This window comes from Apis florea, unplaced genomic scaffold (genome assembly GCF_048593485.1).
Source record: "Apis florea isolate Af1SG1 unplaced genomic scaffold, ASM4859348v1 contig_3571_pilon, whole genome shotgun sequence".
In the NCBI taxonomy this organism is placed as follows: Eukaryota; Metazoa; Arthropoda; class Insecta; order Hymenoptera; family Apidae; genus Apis; species Apis florea.
In genome coordinates this window covers 572196-595000 of record NW_028256783.1, presented here as the reverse complement: position 1 = coordinate 595000, position 22805 = coordinate 572196, and the positions used below count along the sequence as shown (strand labels likewise).

Genomic DNA, 22805 nt, shown 5'->3' with positions numbered 1-22805 from the left:
GTGATCAAATAATATTTTTACAAGTAAATATTTAGCAGTAGACAACACAAGAATGACGAAGAAAATCAAGGACATATAAGTAAGTAAAATGATAGTATAGAAGTTTATATGCAAGTATCTGGAAATATTTTAAAAATTTACATATAATTTATTTGATTTGATTGTTATGTTACTTATTTGATTGTTTATATGCGATGTAGTTTTTTTTTGGATTTTATATGAAAAATATGAATAAAATGCAGGTGCAAGGGTCTGTCGATTACAATGTAATCAAATAATAATAATAAATGAATAATATATATCATATTCAATAATAGAAAAAATATGTATTTTAACATATATTATTCATAATTAAATGTAGAATTGGAAAGCTATATATTTTAGAAACAAATTTAAAAAAGATAAATAAATATTTATGAAATGTACAAATGTTACAACGATATATGTTGTAATGTGATTACAATAATAATTTTTATTATTTTGAATATATGCATGTTATATAGTTAATTTGAAATTAACTTATTAAACAAAATTATATATATTATTATATACTATATTTGTATACTATAAAAAATAATGAAATTATATAGTTCCAGTAAATCACTCTGTATAAATTTAAAAAATATAGTAATATAACATGATGGACTCTCGCTACCTATTTTTAAGTTTATATAAAAGTTATAATATTTTTATTTTTAGATTTATAGAGCATTTATGATTTCATCCATTTATATTAAAAATTTAATTTATATAAATAATTAAAAAATAAAAATAAAATGAATATTATAAATTATTATTTATATTATTATTATTATTTTCAATCCTTAGCAATGTTTAAGATAACTAATCTAGATTTTTTTATATTTTTAGAATTAAAAAATTTTTATATTAATAAAATTTTTTCTTATAACTTTCAAATAAGAATGTTTTATTTAATATTTTTTAATGTTAAATAATGATAAGTAGTAAATTCAATAAAAGCATCTTTAAAATGCAACAAAGAAATTCGATGAAATAGAGTTTCTTACAGTCATATCATGTATGAGACATCTATCGTATCATAAAGACCAAAAATAGTTGATTATAATTCGTCACCGTGAAGTACTTTAAAGTATTTTAAAAATTAAAACGATCATAAAAAAATTTTTTATAGAGTTTTTTTATAATAAAAAATAAATGTTTGTTATTTAATTATTATTTTTAATCATTGTTTAGTGTATATAAAATATATAAATTCCTTTTCTTAAGAAATCAGCAAAATTAATGGGGAATGAAAAAAGTGCCCTTAATGGGCTTAAAATTGATGAACAACCTGTGGAAATAACAGATTTTTGGATACATTATATGGCCTATATGAATGGTCATAATATACAAAATATTTCAGTATTTATCAGTGAACCATCTTTGCATTATAATGCAAATTTTGGAAATCCATCACCTTTAGAAAAAGCTGCAAAGGTTAACGTTAATTTATTACTTATTAATTATTAATTACTTTGCATATAGAATTTTATACATATAAATATTATATAAATATTATTATACACATTCATTTTTTAGTTTTTTTAATAATATTATTTTAATTAAGTAAATAACTGTTGTTTACAACAATAATATACATATGTTTCAGAATTTAATGTTATATAGACATCCTTGTATATTGAAGTATGTTTCTTCATGGTCGAAAGGTAGTAAATTTTTTCTAGCTACTGAACAAGTTAAACCTTTAATTCAATCAATAGAAAATCAGAGTACATTGCAAATATGCATGGGCCTATATAGTATTTTACGTGCATTGGTTTTTCTTCATGAGAAAGCATATATGTCTCACAATAATCTCTGTGAAAGTTCCATTTATGTTACATTAGAAGGATGTTGGAAACTTGGTGGATTAGAATGTTTATGTAAATTTAAAGATTTAACTTCTTTTTATTTGCAAAGAATAAGAAAGTATAGATATGAAAAAGCAATATCTTCTAATGAAGATACAATTTTCATTTCAAAAAATTTTAGAACAATTGATGTATATGCATTTGGAGTTTTAGCAGAAGATATACTGAAATTAAAGGATCCAGGTAAATGATATACGATATAATTTAAATTGTAATTTATCTAAAATAGTTATAAATAGAAAATGTCTTATTCTATTTTAGCTGATGTACCTAGTCTTTTAGAATTTAAACAATTTTGCAAAGAAAATTTGCAAAATCCAGATCCTTCTTTACGAACTGAGTTATCTCATGTACTTCAACATCCATTTTTCACCCATGATTTCATGAAAATATATGCATTTTTAGATGAATTACCTTTAAAAAATAGCCAAGAAAAAGAAATATTTTTTAGGTAAATTTTTTTTTATAAAAGTATAAACAAATTATTATTAATTCCATAAGATTATATTTGAATTAAAATTTTTAATGATATTACAGAACTTTAATAAAAAAATTGAAGATGTTTCCTGAAAATATTATTGCAGAACAATTAGGTCGTTTATTGCTTTCAAGAATGGTTTTATTAGACATAACAGCTCAAGAACAGCTTTTACCATTTATTTTAAAACCAAAAGGTAAAACTAAGTAATAATACATTATATTTAATGTAATTCGAAAGATTCTATGTATTTTATTTATAGATGGAAATGACAAGACAGGTAGTAACTTATTTTCGATTTCTACATTTAAAGTCTATTTGGTACCCAAATTGTTGCAGATGTTTTGTATACGAGATGTATCAATACGTTTAGTGCTTTTATCACATTTTAATTCATTTGTTTACACATTTCAAGATGATGAATTAAAATCTCAAATACTTCCTGAATTACTTGTTGGAATTAAAGATACAAATGATCATCTTGTGTCTGCAACATTAAAAGCATTAGCCGATATAGTTCCCATCCTAGGTGCTGCAACTGTAATTGGTGGAAAAAGAGGAAAGTTATTTACAGATGGACGACCAAATAAATTAAAAGATAACAATGAAATTGACAATAACATAAGTATTGCTCAATTTACTATTCCTATGAATATTCAAAAAATAATTGATTTACCTGAAAGGCCATCTCCAGATGGTGGTGAAGACAAAAAAGAGATTACATCTTCAATTATCGAAGAAGAATACACATGGTCTGATTGGGATGTACAAGAAACAGGAGACATTCTTAAAATTTTACAGCCTCCCAATAAAATATCTCAATCCCAATCAAAATCCAATGACATTTCAATTCCTAATTCAACATTGAAAATTACAGATGTGGTATTAAACAAAAATAAAAATAAAACTACTGAATTAAAATTAACAAAAAAGTCGTCTATTTTATCCGATATCTCAGAACTTGATATTAAAAATTCAAAATTAATTGACACCATTAAAGAAGAATATAATTATTTCACAGATATGGAGCCTGTGATAAAAAAAACACAAATTTTGCACATACAACAACCACAAATAAAAAAAAGTGTATTTGATGTGACAATATTAAACGAATCAGGAACAGTTGAAGAAAATAATGGGTGGGAAGAAGATTTAAGCGATTGGGAAACTGAAGATTCTCAAGAAGTAAAAAATTAAAAAAAATATATATATATTATTTTTTTATTATATTTTTTGTATTTTAAAGTAATTAAGCCAATAACTTAGCTAAAATTAATTGTTTATTTTCCTAAGTAAGATTTATTTAAAATTTATTCTTAAAAAAAATTTTTTTCTAAATATATTAATATTGTTTGTTATTACAATGTTAGTATGCATTACAAACATATTGTAATTTTTTAAAAATATATAATTCTTAATTTATGTAATATAAATTTCATAATAAATAAATGAAATAATTGTTTGAACTGATCATTTAAGTTTTTTTATTTTTTTAATTTTAAAGTTTTTAATATGAGTTTATATGAGAATTATATTGATTATTAATTTATGAGTCACTGAAATAAATAAAATTATATAATAAAAACTTAAGGAAATTCAAAATTACCACAATTGTATCACAGCAATCACATCTAATTTTAGCTACAAGTCATGGTTGCCAACATTGTATTTCTTAATAGCGGAAGTCAACTGGCTTTATGAAATAAGAAATAAATATGAAAATAGAATGAAATTAATTTATTTTTCTAAAAAAATTGATTTAAATATATATATTATTTTTAATAAATATATATATATATATAATATATACTCAATATACAATTTGCTTATAAGATTACAAAATATACAATTGTTTATATTGATTATAAAATATATAAAATTATCAATTCTTTAAATATTTTAATTAATATTTCATATTTTATTTTAAAAATATTTTTAGAAATATATAAAATATTTATATTTATAATATACATATACATGATAACAAATTAAAAGAGATTTAATTTGACTTGAATACAAGTTGTTTTATCTTATTTTTTTTAATTATTTCTTGTATTTTATGTATTATTCTTATTCCTTTTTTATGTAGCTATTTTATTCAGGAAGAATTATGTATAAGTGATATTTTATTTCACATTTTCTGTTTTATGAGTTGATGAATTATAAAAAACATAAAAAATAATAATATTGTAAGAAAATAAATAGTAATTTATGCATACTATAAATATGGAGAAAAATATAATTATTATACAAAACTCATCTTGAGGTTAGAAATCCTATGCTCAATAATGAATTTATTCTGCAAATAAAACACATTATGTGTTAATGTATTATACATGTAACATTCAAATATAAATATATATTATATTTTAGTTGTATTGATTCAGGCAATTGTTGTCCTTGCAATTCTAGTATTCTATAGTTATATGCCATATATATATATATTTATATATATATATATATATATATATATATATATATATGAACTTGATCTTTTAAAATATATATAAAAAGATAAATAAATAATTATTTAAATTAAGATTATTTTGGAGTATTAAAAACTATTAATAACCTTTTAATGGCAGAATGATATAATCCAAAAATATTAATTTTAAGTTTCAGTTAAGAAATTCATCGACTTAAAAGTTATTCATATATAAAATTAATGACTTTAAACATATTAGAATAATATATTCATATTTGCAATTCATCCAATAAGATGAATCATTATGAATATCTGCATTTAAATTATTTAGAAGTGTTAAATAAAATTTGACTGCACAGATATATTACATATGTTTGTTTTTCAAATGTTTGATTCACATAATATATAATATATATATAATATATATTAATATATCATAATAATATGTATTAATAATAAGTATTAATCATTGCTAATTATTTACATTGTTGAGAAAAAATCTATCCTCATATCAACTCATATTTTAAAGATATTTAATGGATCTAAATATTATTAATTATCATATAACTTTACATATAATAATCTTATTTTATTTCAGTTTCACATAATGTCCAAAAAATTATAAATGGCTCTATAATTAAATCATATGTTATATTATCTCTTTTCTTTTATTATTTCTATTTTCATTATAATTGGATAAATATATTAATTAAATGTATAAGTAAAATTAATAATTCAATATTTTTTTTTTATAAATTGAAAATCTTGATTTTTTTATTGCACTTAAAGTTTAATTCTTATATCTGTTTATTGAATAAATAAATAAATATATATCTGAAAAATAATATAAAATATCAAAATCATTTTTTGTAAAGAACAATACAAAAGAACAATTTAAAATTATTTCATTTATTACTAAATTTGAGAGAATTACAATTAAAAAATTATGAAAAAAAATATATCATTAAAAGAACAAATATAGTGTAACACAATACAAATAACAAAATACAAAATTTTGTAATAGATGATATTTTTAATGCAATTATTTTATAATAAATTAAATAATAATACATATATAAAATTTACAATTAAATATATCAAATTTTGCTATCTTTTTTCAATTGATTTTTTTATTTAAATGACAATAATATTGTGACATCCTGAAAGTAAAAAATTAATAATATATATTATAAATACTGCATGCAATTATATATTTCTTATGTGCTGAATATAGATTTAATTTGATTTAATTATATTACTTATGATTAGTTCTGCAATATTTATTACTATATTTAATAAATCTAAGTTTTTTATCCTCTAAGTTTTTCCCAAATTATATAAATGTTTGAATACATAAAAAAATGTAATATGAGCTATTATGGATTATTTTGAATTAAGCTTATCTGTAATAAATACAACAATTATATTTTATAAATAATTTAATTTTAATAATTGTTGATAAATATGTATAATATAGTTAGTATAATATAAATATATATATGTATGTGTGTATAATATATAATACATAATATAAAATATGTATAATATACAATTATATATATAGTTAGATGGGCCATTCTGATTTGATTCATATTTAATATTTATAATATATCATATTATAAATATTTCAGTTATCATTAATAATAATATAATTATTTAGTTTTAATTTTAAGAAATCTAAGATTCTGTTTCTTCTTTAAATTTTTTATAAATTTAATTTCATTGAGAAAAATTAAAGATAATTCCAATTATTTTCTATGATACAATTTATTAAGGATAAAATTGCACTTGTGAAACACACTTGTCAAACAACTTGAATTTTATTTTCAATGGCTTCATTTTCAATAACAGTAATTAGTAATTTACGAGTACAGTTTCCTAACGCTTTTCAGATCCTCAGTTATAGCAATCGAAATGGAAATATAACAGCGATAGTCATTTTACAAGTTACATTTACGCGCCTAGTGCCTTGCGATGGACTACAATGAAAGCGATTATAATTGACTTCCACGCAATCTCATAAGAATCGTTAGAATAATAGTCTTCCACGCGATTATTAGTTTTTCCAACTACTTCTTAGTTTGCATTTTCACAGAAAATAATTGAAAGAAAAAGATTTGCGACAATCTTTTAGATTAGAATAAATTCAGCAACGATATAGTTCATATCAGAATACAATTAGAATCATTACAGTAAGTCATTAATTAGCCGCAAACAAAGTAAACAATTTGTTCACTCCGAGCATAATAGAAACGATTATACAGTCCTATAGTAGGTGATCCTTCGAGTAATATCATAATTCATATTCCATTTATGCAATATTCAAAATCATTAAGTTGAATTTTAACAGTTAACAAAAAATTCGAAACACTTAGTTGAACCGCGACAATTACGTGCCGCCAACTGAGTATAATTTTAATTTTAATTTTTTTGATATATATTTTTTGATATTAGTTTATTAAATAATGTGTAATTTAAAAAAATAAAATTAAAATTGCTGGTTAGAAAAAATTACTTTAAAAAGAAAAAATTTATGATTTTTAGCATTTTTTTTATCTAAATTTATAATAAAGATTTAAAAGATACTTTTTATAGATCTATTTATAGATGTAGAAATAAATTATACATATATGTATATATGCATATATTATACAAAATTTTATCGAAATTAACATAAAAAAATTATAGGCATCGAAAAATATAAAATTTTTTAAATTTATTACAATTATAGATTAAGAATCGTGAAGAAATCGCAAATTTAAGCATTTTTGATCGTTTATAACTCATAACAATTGATTTTGATGAAATTTTTTAAATAATTATTTATTTTATTTTATTTTAAATCACTACAGATTCAAATGAAAGAGTTAAAAATCATGACTTTTTTTTTTTACAATCCGATTTTTATATTTTTTTTACATATTTTACATTATATATTATAGTAAAGTAAATTATTTAACATTTGAAAAAAATTCAAATCGTTTGGTTCAATTTTAAAAAAGTTACTCGATTTAAAAGAGTTTATGAACACTTTTGTCTCTATATATAATTTGTTGTTATATTTGTTAAATAAAAGAGAAAATAAATTCTCGTCATTGTTTGTTTTGCTTGATAATGTGTTTATAGTAGAAATTTATAATAGAATACTTTTATGTTGAATATCATTTTAAATTTTATGTTTATCGCGATAAACAATAAATCTCTTAATAGATATGAATGTTGTTACGATTTTTATTCTTCTTTACGAAAATATATATGAGATTGATCAGTCTTTTTATGAATACTTGGAATTTAAATAAAACAAATTCTTCATCTCTAAAGCGAAAGTTTATTAAAAGTTTCGATGATCAGATATTTTGATATTTTATATTTCAGATATTCATTTTATCATGTATTATAATGTATCAACTCTTTCGATATATTTCTCATATTAACATATTATTTTCAAATGCCTTATCAATTATACAAAATGTGACGAATATTCCTCTATTTTTGTATTATTATACATTTGATATAATTTCTATAAAATACTTTATATAATTTCTATACAGAATAGAATAATACAAGAAACGATAAAATAATTTTATAAATTCTATTTGGAAAAGCAGAGGAAAAAAAATTAATTGATTATTTTACATACACATATGAGATATGCGTATGTAATATGTGTGTATAATATAAATGAGATATTATATAAATGTTCATGTGAGCATAAATGATCACGAAATTTATAACATGCGTAGAAAAAGAAGGAGAAAGTTTTTCGCATGGAAATATTTTTCCATTATCGATCACTGAATCCAAAGCTAAACAAAGAGTTAGGATGCCTAAAGTTACCGCTGCTTTTGAGGAAATACTTAAATGATATTTAAGTATGTACACACATATATGTATACATATTTTAAAATATTCCAACTTAGCAGGAATGCAACATGATCCTAAGCTTAAAGATAACCTATTCCAAATATGATTGATTCAATAGTGACCAGTATCATCTTATGATTAAGAAAATTTAAATAAGTTTTTAATTACTATCAAATCTTTGTGCATTATTGATCATCGACTTAGAAGAATTTCCTTATTTATCACAAGTAAGGAAATATAACTATGATTTTATTGGCTATTATCGTATTCCATTGGGAATCTGTAATTCTTCCTAACTATTGGAAGGTTTCCAAGGACTATTTCCATGAATTTATCAAAAATTAAAAAAAAAATTTAATTTAAATCAGATCTAATTAAAACTTTGTTGCCATACTCTAATCGTCAACGATGTGAAAAATAAATAGATACCTTTGACCGACTCTGACCGATTGAACACCTATTGTGTAAAATCTATTGTGTAAAATCCAAATCTTATATAGACACATGTATTATATTTGTAATATAGTAATATAGCATTTATTGTTAAGAAAATATATCACCGGATATAAGCACTAGCATTCAATACATATGAATCCATTTCAATCGAAAAATCAATTCAACACACATATAACATATACATACATTTAACGAGTTTGAATGTACCATTAACATTATCGCAAACGCCAATAACGGTGAATAAAAAAAACAGTTCTCTTTTTGTTCCTAGAATTTTGAAACGAATGAAAATTTACATGATAGTTTATATTCACATTCAACTTCAAAATGTAAAGAAATTTTAAAAATACAATAAAATGATTATTGTTTGTATGTAAAGTAAACGAATGATCTGCAAGCCATTTTTTTAAAGACTTTTTATCTTCGTAATGAGTAAAATATGATGCTCAATATTAATTTTTCTGGAATTTTTTTTTCATTTTTATCCATTTTTATTCACTTGTTTTTTTTGTCCATTTTTCACATGGAATCACCATGGAATCGAAAAATATATTTTTAATAATTAAGACACAACATTTATTTATAATTTATATTTTTGCTCTGTCAAGTTTTTGTCATCAAACATTTAATTTTATATTTTTAAATGCTGACAATTCGCAAATACACATAATTATACATTTTAATATATATGCTTAGTGAAATATTATTTAAAATCAGAGTTTGTTTACTAATACAAATCAATTAATTACTTTTGCTATTTATACATATTAAATATGATAGCATTTCTTTGCCACAATTATGTTAAAACATTTGAATCTTTTTACTTTTACTGAACCAAATTCAATAACTTATAAAAATATTCAAATATTTAATAAAACAATGTGTTAAAATCTAAATTGAATGACTGAATATTACTCAAATGTGCCTGAACTGATATTATTATAATTACTCGAAGGATTATTTACTGTCGCAGAATTATACAATCATTTACATATTATCAGATTTGAGCAAATAAATGATGGTTTAATACTTTAACTGTTTGTGGCTGATTGACGATTTATTGTAATGGTTCTCTAATGTGAACTATATTATTGCTAAATTCTAATTTAATCTAATCTAATCTAAATTTTATTCTAACTGATCTAATCTAGAAGACTGTCGCGGATCTTGATTTTTCCTTCAATCATTATTTTCTATGAAAATGCAAATTAAGAGAACATGTCATGTTGAAGAGCGAAGGATGGACCTTCGAATCGCAATGCATGGAGGTCAATTGCGATCGTTTTCATTATGGTTTATCGCAAGATACTAAACATACAAGTATAATTTTTGCTATTGTGCTATTATATTTCTGTTTCGAATGAGGATCTGGAAAGCATTAGGAAACTGTACCCGTTCGTAAATTATTGTTAGATTATTGAATATGTTCGAGCTGTTGAAAATAAAATCAAAGCTGTCTGATCACTTCACAAATCTTAGATTTGTCCTTAATACAATGAGAGTAACAAACATTCTCATATGAACATAATTATTCCATATCTATTCCACAAGCAGGCAATAAATCATCTTCAAGCTTCATTCACTTTTAAGAAATTATATAATACTCAACACACGGTGATTTATCCAAGACAAAATAATAGATGGTAAATAATTATTAAAAGAAGCTATTTTGATGATTTTGATATTGTCAAGGACATTCTTCCGAGTAGCATTAAAAGATTTTAGCTTTTTCATTTGTTATTCATTAAAAAATTATTAATTATTAAAAATCGAACATTTCCCACATGAATTTTAAATAACATTTATACATTATAGCGTTTTTATATATTAATATTTTTATATATTAAGAAAAAGAAAAATGTTCATATTGATATTTATATTCTTTCTAATCTTAATTATATTATTTTTAATTTAAACTATAAATCTAGATATTATCATATCGATGGTTAGAAAAGATGCAACATTACAAAAGATTGAAATAATTGAAAATTCATCCATTGCATCAAATTATTCACACTAACTGACACCCTGGAAGAAAAGTTCGATTCTTCTTAAATTTGAAAAATAAATATCAACAAACTCTCCAAGTTAATTAAAGATTCAAAGTCTTAAGAGATTTAGTAATATTATATTTAGTACTTTCATACATTATGAAATTTGGAAATCGGGATATAATTTATGACTTTTAAAGATGATTGTCGACATCGTATAATGAAAGTTAATCTTGAAAAATAAAAGCTGTTATATGAACATCTTTTGAAATTTTTAGAGAAGAGAATCTATTGTGCTCTTACGGCATTTTTTTAAAGGATTTACAGATCAATAAAATTTGAAAGGACTTACAGATCCGGCAAATCAGATCAATAAAAAATCAATCATTATACAAAATATTAAACTTATTCAAAATTTCTCATCGCACAAACCAATGCTGTAAAAACCACTCATTTTCAACAATCCCATCATGTTATGTTTCATTTATAAAAGGTACCATCCGAAATTATGTAAAAATCAAGTCAATGAGTGAATCATCGAGTTATATTGATTTGTTTATTTCAGAGAGAGACATTTTTTAATATCATTGATTAGAACAACACTGATTTGTATATAAGGAAATTTTCTTAGTGCCGGATACTTAATTTTTAGTTTCTTAAATAGATAGATAGAAAGAAAGAATAAAAAAAAAAGAATATTTTATTTTTTCTATTTTATTTATTAGTTAATAATATTGAACATCAAAATAAAATATTCTTTTTTATATATATGATATATAATATTATATATCATAATAATTATTTTATATTAATATAAAACTTGAAGTTTTAATTTTGAAAAGTAGTACTAATACTGGGCTATTTTTTTTTATATTCTTTAATTTTTTTTATTTTTCCTCATTCATTAATATATAAATAATTAAAATGAGATTTTTATTTTTTTTAGCATCGGTTAACGAAAATGTTAAAGATAAATTTAAAACTTGTGAAACGGTCAGGCAGCCTGGATTTTATTTTCAACAGTTCGAATATTTTCAATAATTTAACAATAATTTATGAGTGGGTACAATTCCCTAACACTTTCTAGATCAATTTAAACAGAGATATAGCAGCAATGGTCATTTCACAATTCACACTTGCACGCCTTGCGACGGATCACTGACGGAAATAAGTGCAAAGGTCTTGACCTCCATGTGCGACGCAACCCCAATTTTTCGAAACCGAACCATTTTTCAACGCGACTATTGGTCTCTCTAATCTTCTTTTAGCATTTTCATGAAAAGTAATGATTGGAGAAAAAATCAGAAGTCATGATAATTTTCTACATCAGATCAGTTAGAATAGAAGTAGAATATAGCAGTTCGCATCAAAGTATAGTTAGAATCATTACAGTCGTTAATTAACCACAAATAATTAAAGTAAACCATCATTCGTTCACTCAAAGCTCATAACATAAATGATAATACAATAGTAGGTAGTTTTTCGGATAATAGTATCAATTCAAACATTACATTTGTGCAATATCAATCAATAATTCAAAATCGTTCAGTTTAGACTTTAACAAAAGACAATTTTAAAATATTTTTATAAATACTGAAATTAGTAGATGATTATTCATCTATTTTTTTAGAGAAATTAAAAATATTATAGAAATGCTGATTTATTATTTTTTCTAATAGAATAAACTAAATATTAAAAAGTTTTCTATAACAAAAATAGCAAGATATTTCAATAGTATCATGAACTTTAAATGTGATCAATTTAAATATTAATAAATAAAAATATATAAAATTGAAGTTTGTATTATCTGGTAACAAAGAAAAACATTTTACTCAGTTTCCTTTTTTCAAGAGAAAGCAAATTTATTATAAAAGAAGATTTTGTGAAAACTAATAGTTGTACACAAAATATAAAAATTAATAGATATAATAGACTACAATTCATAGAATGTATTTTTCGATAAGCGCAATTAATTGATTTTTTTAACTATGTATATACAATCATAATATATTAAAAAAGGATTAAAAATATAATGAATAAAAATATACTAAAAAAGGTTTATTTTATCTGTTCTATAACTTATGCAAATAATATCTTGATAGCATTATCAGAAATATAGTTAATATATAAAAAAATATCATATTTGCATAAGAAAGAATAAAATCTTTGATCAAACTCATTTTGAATCAAAACGTCTTAATCAGAATACCTGGTCAATAATCAATAATCAATTTGCAATCGTCAATAATCATATCCAGTGGTTCCAATCAAAAGAGAACAAAGAATATTTGTTACTGATTTATTATAACAAATTATAATTTATTACATATACGATATATTTGTTATTGTTTTATAATAACGATTTGCCAAAATTAACAACAATAAATTGTTGAACGTTATTATTGTTCGCGCCCGAAGTAATGTTAACGTAATTCCACTTGCGGATTATATACCAATTAACTGTTAAACGCTGATTATTAAAAAGCAGTGTCTTCCACAAAGTCTCAACAATGCGATCGTGTCCGACGGTCGAAGCACGATCTCTACACAATTAATTGATTATCGTAACCGAGTGTTGGCATACAACGTGATCACCACGAGATTCTTTTTGGAAGTGAAGTTAGAAAAAGTGAAGAAGTAATCGTGTCTTCAATTCCTGGCTAATTGGGAGGGTCATAGTTTTTGGTGGAGCATGCCAATGACCAATAATATCAGAGGCAGTGCCTGCTTCGCAACATAGTCCAAAGATAAAGAAATTCCATGCTTGGACAGTGATTTGGATGACAAAGATCGCATGGCAAACAAACAGTAGAGCGTTTTTCCTAATCTCCCAAACAAAGAGCGGTGTTAGCACGCAAAATCAACTATGTTACTTGAGAATCTAGATCGACCAGATCGTATCAAAATGCATAAAAACAGTACTTCAGAAATATCACTCTTTGTTCAAGTCTTATTAGCAACCTCCGCTGGTTAGAAACAGGAAAAGATCTTAGATAGAGAACTTTCCCGAACAAATATCTATTTACTCTATTATCTATTATCTCGCGAGCAATAAGCGGTCGCGAATAATGAGATACAAACGCAATAATTAATTTCATAATTGAAAAATTAATTAAACAAGTTAATATTCCATTCATTTATATTTCAATGAAACTATAATGAAAATCTATACTTGAAAATCTGTGCCAGAAATATTAAAGAATCATATCGGAATATTTCGATTTTGGGGACATATCCGATTTTTTTGTCAATGATAACTATTATTTATCATGAAGTAATTAATATGAGCCAGACAATTAAATAATTTTCAATAAATAATATAATTTTTTTTTTTGCATAAAATATCTCGAAAATATTTTTGAATGACCTTCTATAAGGGCTCAAAAAACAAGAAAATCTTTTGTACATTTTTCTTCGATTTCGAACATTAATATGTTCTTATAGACGACATCGAAAAGATAATTTTATTCGAAAAATTTCATTTATTCGCATAATCTGACACAATAGATAAATAAAAACTTACTATTAGAAATTAAATATTAAATCATATTTGGTTATTAACAATGCTTTATCTTCATTATTTGTTGCTTTACCAAGTTAATAGATATGAGAAATACGATTTTTCCATATTTTTCGGCACAACTTCTACAAAAACAATATTATATTAAGTTTCAGTATTATAAAGACAGTATTATAGGAAGAGTTAATGCAACTTTTAAATTAACTTAATTAGCCTGAATATTTGGCAATTGCAGTCTAATGAAAGAAAACTATTAAAAGTTTTTTGCTAGTTAATTGCTAGAACAAAGTATCAAAAGTAATATCTTAATAAATCTATTAAAACTACTATTCTAAAAATTTTCGGAATATTATGGAATTTAACAAATCTATTCTTTACACAATAAAAACAATAGTTTCCACTTCATATATCAAAAAAAAAAAATCTTAAATTTCGAAATTGCAAAAATTTATCCTTATCTCTTTGTGATTATATTCGCAAAGATTTTTTTAAAAAATATGAATTATAAAAATCAATTGAGACAAATCGTTATTTATAAATTTCATTATGATAGTAGACGTAGATCAATGTACTATCTATGCATAGTTTTCATTTATTTTTTAACTATAATATTTTTTGAATATTATAATCAAATTAGCAATAAAAATTGGATTATATGGTTATATGCAATGCTAGTGGAAAAGCAACATATGTACGCAACATGCGTTTATTTTTGCTTCATCGACACATCTGATCAAATCAAGATTAATTTAATAACAGCATGATCCAAAGTAATATCAATAAAATCATAATCATTCTTCAGTTAAAAAATTATGTGAAGCATTATTATTAATATATTTATGATCATCCAATAAGTGTTGCAAATTTTATTTAGCCGATTTCATGTATTGAACTTGTTGTTTTTCATTAGCTGAAAATTCTAACAGAGAAGACATTTGTCATCAATCGAGAAATTCAAATTGAAACAAGAAATATAGTTCAAACAATCCAATTAATTTTATCTTTCAATTATTAAAAAAATTTCTGTAATCATTCATTTAATAGATAATCTCAAGTGAAAGATCATTGCAGAAAGACAAGATTTCAGATAATAAAATAATATTTATTAATATTAATTAATATTAATAATGTTAGTAATAATTGTATTAAATCTTAAGTTTATAAAAAAATAAATAGATTTTATATTGAAAGAATTAATTACAGAAATTAATTCTATGTTCATTGAACATTTTTTGCTTCCCTTAATGAGTATATGATCTCAGGTGTTAGATTTTTGTTTTTTTAATATATATTTTATATAGATTATAAGCTTTAATCCTAATCTATTTCAATTAGATTATATTATTAGATTAGACAAATTAGATTTATAACAATTTAAAAAAAAGGCTCATATGTAAATAAAGTAAAAACATAAGTATACAAAACTAGACGAATACTACTGATATTATTATATTCTATACTAAATAATAAGATAAAATAAAAAATTAAAATTATTAATTGACTATTTCATATAAAATCAAATATTTTATTTCAAATTTTATATGTATATTATATGTACATTTATATAATAGATAATATATAATAGAGATAGATTTTATCATGTATACAATTTTGCACGATAATAATTTTTTATCTAATAGATTTTATCTAGTATATATATAATTAATATAATTGTTATTTTGTCAATTTTTTTTGTTTTTTACTATTTGTAATAGTCTTTTTGGTATATTCGAATTTTCTTAATATTTGGTATAATCTCATTTTTACAATTGACCTTTTTACAATTGATAATATATAATTTTTATTATACAAATCAATTTTTTACTCATTTGATACTTATTGATTGTATGTTTTTGATCTTTATTGAAATCATTTTTTTTCATAATCATTAGATTGTATTGGTTTTCTTATAGAATATTTAGATATTATTGTCATTAATATTGATTTGATATTAATTCTTTACATATAAATAAAAAAATTATTAAAATTAATAAATTAATAATTTATTAAAAAATCTATTTTCTTATATAAAATCTTTGGTACATAATCGATTCAGTTCTAAATTTTTTTGTTTAATTTTAGATAAACTATTTATTTTTCTCCTATAAATTAAATCCAGAATCGTCCATTTGATTTGAAACAATTTATTTTAGTCTCATCAGACTATATAAATATAGTGATGAATTTTAGATTTTTCAAAGAAAACTTTTTCTACAAAGTTTCATGCTGTTACTCTTATTATAAAGATAATTATTATCGTGCAAATAATAAATGATTTGAATAATATTTATTTTTGTCTTGAATATAATTTTCTTTATTCAGTATTAAAATTTTTTTTATACTGAATATATGTTCATCGAAAATCAATTGATTAATTGTTATGTTATATAATTTTTTAGCTATATTTGATGTTTCTATTTTAATTAAATGTTTTCGAAAAAAATTCAAAATAAACAATATATGATATACTTAGACAATATAAAAAAATTAAATAATAATTTTTTTTAATAAATACAGCTTTGTTGTGTTGGTGATAGAATACAATAGAATAATTCATATTAATCAACTATCAGATGACTACAAAACAAAAATTATTAAAGTTAAAATCGAAATTTATTTATAATAAGATAATAATAGAATAATAGTAGAAAACAATCAATAGATCTACATCTTGTAACAATCCGTGACATTAATAATTATTTGCTAAGAGAAACATCATGGATTTCATCGATTAAGAATACTGCAATTGCAAAGTTTATGTTTTATATTCTAGAATCAATCGAGAACACATGAATGATCACACATTATGTATCTCTAATCACAACATCACAAAAAATAATTATCTAAATTTGAAAGTTGAAAATCATCACTAAAATTATATATTGACAGATATTGACTTCAAATATAAGTTAACAAAAAGATGAATTCAACGGTTTAATAACTTAATAATCGAATGAATTTTTGCAATAAGAATTTGTATTAGTCTTATGTCCAATTAGCGATCTATATATCTTGACTTGATCTTTTCTATAGAAGATTGTTTGATAGATACTAAGAATTATATCATATATTACGAATTTACACCATTTTATTATTTTTGAGAAATCTATTCTTTAATACATTGACTATCATATTGGTCACTTTGATCGAAGATTGTTTCCTCGATGATAATTATCGAAATGTTGAAAATGTTGAAAATGTTTAAAATTAAAATAAAATGATCATAATTATGATCAACTTCAAATTTTAAACATCATAATTAATTAGACAATATTATGAAATAAAAAATACATTGTTTAATAATAAAAGAATTTAATTAAAACATTATATATTTCATTACAAAAGTTAAATACGATATATTATATACGATATATTATATTATATTATACGATATATTAAAACATTTTAAGCATAAATAAGATGAATCATCACAATCTTCGCAATACGTAATTTTTTGTTCGATTCTATTATTTTTCAAATAATTTGCTATATTTTTTTAATAATATAATAATATAGTTTGCAAAATTTTTGCACTATAATGCTGGTTTTTCAATTTTTTGCATTTTATGAAATAATTTTCTTCAAATAGTTATATTTGCTATTGCTTTCACATTTTTATCATTTTACACATTTTTTATACTATGAGATATATTGCAAATACTATTTTAAAATCATATTTTTATTCTTTTTTTTATTATCTATTTATATAACAATAGTGCATTTGCAATTAATGTGTTCAAGAACAATTTGAAAGTTATATATCATTTTTCAAATAATATAGAATATATAATTATTTAAAAATTACAGAATATTTTCCTACTTTTAATCAATAATTACTATTGATTATATACGTGTAATTTTTTTTTTTTTTTGCATATAGTCATTATTTCCGCCGAATATTTTGTAGAAAGCATTAAAATATTTTTTTTTCTATTTAAGAAAAACTATATATATATTTAAGATAAACTATAATATTTTTCTTATTTTGCATAGCAATCAGTTCGCCTTGTTCTAATTATTTTCATTTAATTTCTTCAGGTATTCCTTTAATGTTAATAATTTTGATTTTTTTATATAATTCCAGATAAATATTAAAAGCAATTAATTATTCGGTTAAATTAAAACTGTAATACCAGTTATCTATATAAATTGTACGATTTTTATGGAGTATATCATTATACATGCATTACACATGATTTTAATTTTGTATTTAATTTTTTCTAAAAAATATTTAAAATTTGTATATATGCCCTAGTATATAATTAAAATATAATATAATTAAATATTTAAATATATTTAAATATAATATAATTAATAATTCTGTATCTATGTTTCTTTTTAAAAATTATGCACTCTCGAAAATGATACTAAGAAATCATTAATACGTGTATCTTTATATTAATACGTATATCTAGTTCATAATATCTATGAAAATTTTAATTTAGTACATCCATAATTTTATTTATCTTACACAGTCTATAATTTTTATTTGTTATTTGATTATTATTAAAATAGAAATCATAAAAGCAATTCAATAGTTTCTACATATAACTGTTTTTGGAAATGATTGACAGTTCGTGTTATCTTTGCATTAATATGAACCAATTTTAGATAACTTCACATTCATATTAGAAAATCAAAAAAAACCAATTTCATTTTATTTTTATTGGTTGTTATTATATTTATTTAATTGAACGAGTTTTTATTTAATTTATAATTTTATAATTTTATAATTTTCTACAGTATATGCGTTTGTTTCATCAACGATCATTTGAAAAATCTCTTCCGTAATGAATAAAAAAAAGGTAAAAATCTTGCACTTAATTATTCTCAACCTATATAACGATTTTAGATTTCAAATGGAATTACACTTGCAGTGCAATTTATATGATATGCGTTATTGTTTATTATTACTATTTTTATTTTTACCTATATCGGTTTTATTCTCGATATCGATATTAGATTTTATTCGGCGATATGACTTATCGTGACTGATATATGGAATATTTCGTCTCCTGAAAGATATTCCTCGGATAAAATAATTCGTTTGCATAATCGTTGCACAAATGAATCATTTGAATTCTTATTTAAAAAAATATACATCATTTGTTTCTTTGAGGAATAATTTATGAACATTATTATAAACGCGCTTCATAAAAAAATTATGATAAATATTTATCATAAGATAGAAAAAAAAAAATATATAGAGAAATATGTAGAGAAAGTAGAAATATGTACATATTTTATTATTATAGAAATGAACAAATACTGTTTATTAATATCTTCCGCAATATTTTTTCATTTCTCATACTTGTTGATCTTTCATTCTTTTCTTGATATATAATGCAAAAAAATATAAAAATAGAATAGAAATTAAAAGTATGAATAGTTTTCTTTTTTGGAATAAAGTCACAAGAGAGTTCAAAAATACACAAAATTTAACTAATAATAAAAAGATATATAATATTTCTATATAATATCTCTATATAATAAGAATAAATAAAAAGAAACACAAGACAGAATTCAAGTAAAACACAAGCAGAATTCAAATAGTATACAAAATAAAAATATAGTCACTTTTTCTGTTAAAATCTAAAGTGAAGGATTTTGAATATTGTACAAATGTGGTGTCTGAATTAATGTTATTATCCAAAGGATCACTTATTTGTCGTACGACTGCATAATAGTTTATATTATGAGCTTTGACTAAACAAATGATGATTTATCTTAACTGTTTACAGTTAGTTGTAATGATTGTAAGTTTAATGTAAATTGTATCTATCTAATCTGTATTTTATTTCTAATTGATTTGATCTACTGTCATGGGTCTTGATTTTTCTTCCAATCATTACCTTTCGTGAAAATGCGCGCTAAGAGAGGATTAGAGGGACCAATAGTTGCGTTGAAAAGCAGTTTCAAAGGATGAGCCCTTGTGGGGTCGCGGAGTCAGGATCTTTACGCTCGCTTCCACGATGATCTGTCGCAAGTGGTTTGTAAAATTTGCTGCTATGTCTCTATTTAAATTGAAAATATGGAAAGCGTTAGGGAACTATACCTGCTATAAATTATTATTAAACTATTGAAAATAAAATCCAGGCTGTTTAACAATTTCAGGATTCTTGGGTTTATCCTTAACAAACTTCTCAATCACCAATTGTCAGAGCACAATTAGCAAATTGTAACATAACGCATTCAATGATAATCACAATTACATCACATATATTACAGTTCGATTTTTGTGTGTCAATCTCAATCAAATATAATACAAAGATGTTAACAAATATTATAAATATATAATCATTATCCTGCAATAATAGAATAAAAAACTAAACTATTGAGGAAAATTAAAATATTGTTGTTATTTTACATTTTTTATTTTACATAATTTTTTAATCTAATAAATTTTAAATCCAATAGATTTTAAATCTAATAAATTTCTTTACATCTTTGAATGAATTGATCTTATTATTAAATGATAACGAAATAGCTTTTTTAAGCTTGTCAATTTCTTCCTTATCTATTATATTTTGATAAAAGCGAATAGTGATAATAATTGTATAGTAATTGTATATCCTTTATTAGATTATAGTTCTCATATATTTAAGATTATTTCGTTTTTATTTTGTAGATTGTGAATTGCTGTTATTACATTGAGAAAGTCATTAAAGATAGTATACTTTCTGATTTACTGATTATTGATTAGTTCAAATGCTTTAAAAATTACTATTAACTCTATACTAAATATATTTGACATATAATGTATATTAATTTGGATTTTTTCATTTTAATGATAATTACTGCTATTTTGTTTTGATATATCTATAAATATATAAGGAAAATATATAAAAATATCGTTGAACTGATTGAATTTAAGAATTTAATTCCGATTTTTATTGAATTTATTCTAGTTTTGAATAAATTCATTTTTTTTTTTACACATGGATTGATACATAATGTTTTAACAGTTTATGCTGGAAAACTAATTTACATATACATATGATACATATGAAAAATTAATTTGTAACATTAAAATATTATTGTTGTTAATATCTGCGTATTCTTTAGTGAATTAATTTTGAGAATTCATTTTGTTGATTTATTAACAATTATTATTAACAAAAAAATTGGTTTTGTACGCAGGATTGTTAGGCGTTGAAATTATAGAAATTGCATATTTTAATATATAATATCTTAAATAATATTTTTCTAGAAATATTTCATCGATTGTATATAATAAATTATTAATTGAACTAATTTAAAAAGCATTGTGGTGATTCTTAAAGTAGAATTTTTGATGGATTCTAACTGTTTAATAATATTAAGTTTTGTTGAATGTACCATTCAATCATAGTCTAGTACTGGTCTTATTAATGCTTCATATGTTAACATCATTATAATCATACTATACTGTGCAAATGATCGAATTTAAAATTTAATTTAAAATTATACATTCATTGTTATTTCTTTTGTTTATTTAACTATATATAACATTTAACTATATATAAATTCTTATATTATCTAATTTTTCAATTTTTGTTTTACTTTTTGCTTTTATTTTATTGAGAAAATCTTTTAATTTGTTTATATATATATTATATATGTGATCGTGACAAATATATATCTTTTTATAAAATTCTTTGCTTGGAATCTTAGCTCTAAATTCAATTAAAATCCGAATAGCTATAATATATTTCTGAATACAATATGTGTTTAGTTTCGCCGCAAACAATTGAAACATAATTTAATAAAATCTGTCATGGCATAAACGATGTCTTATCGAAGGTTATTATATAAAAAAAAGATATATATAAAAAACTTTATAATAAAACACTTTATAATAAAAAAATGCATATAGATATAACGAAATCTAAATGTAATAAAAATTTTTAAGAATCATAAAGAACAGATTAAAGGTTAAGATCAATTAAATATCAGAAAAAGTGAATAAATCTTATAATATTCAATATATATATATAATATTGTTTTATTCTATTTCTTAATTTTGTCCCTAAATATGTTAATATGTTCAATGAAAAAGTTACTGAAATAAAAAAATAAAAATATAAGTAAAGATTTTATTAATAAAGAGCAAAATTCTGAATTTGAACGAACAAATTGAAAATGAGAATTATTTGTTTAATACTTAATATACTTAATATTTCAGATATTGACGATGAAG

General features: G+C 21.8%; 1 protein-coding gene and 1 long non-coding RNA gene across 3 annotated transcripts in view; both read left to right on the top strand.

Annotated features, from left to right (window-relative positions):
* LOC100863217 (protein-associating with the carboxyl-terminal domain of ezrin) overlaps nucleotides 1-3843 on the top strand; it is a 4023-nt gene extending 180 nt beyond the window's left edge. Inside the window, exons 1-6 of one of the 2 annotated variants that reach the window (XM_086914054.1) lie at nucleotides 1-79; nucleotides 1249-1458; nucleotides 1631-2075; nucleotides 2154-2343; nucleotides 2430-2566; nucleotides 2633-3843. The exon at nucleotides 1-79 is cut by the window's left edge and continues 180 nt beyond it. In XM_086914054.1, the coding sequence (XP_086770180.1) occupies nucleotides 1264-1458; nucleotides 1631-2075; nucleotides 2154-2343; nucleotides 2430-2566; nucleotides 2633-3567 (1902 nt within the window). In that variant the 5' untranslated portion in view covers nucleotides 1-79; nucleotides 1249-1263 and the 3' untranslated portion in view covers nucleotides 3568-3843. Of the gene's footprint in view, nucleotides 80-1017; nucleotides 1179-1248; nucleotides 1459-1630; nucleotides 2076-2153; nucleotides 2344-2429; nucleotides 2567-2632 lie in introns of those variants that run through there. The other variant, XM_086914053.1, reaches the window with a different exon arrangement.
* Nucleotides 3844-19108: 15265 nt separating this feature from the next.
* On the top strand, nucleotides 19109-20976 carry LOC147656626 (uncharacterized). The gene is made up of 3 exons (XR_015294093.1): nucleotides 19109-19431; nucleotides 20502-20615; nucleotides 20741-20976. It is a non-coding gene; the product is annotated as an uncharacterized LOC147656626 (long non-coding RNA).
* The last annotated feature ends 1829 nt before the right edge of the window (nucleotides 20977-22805 follow it).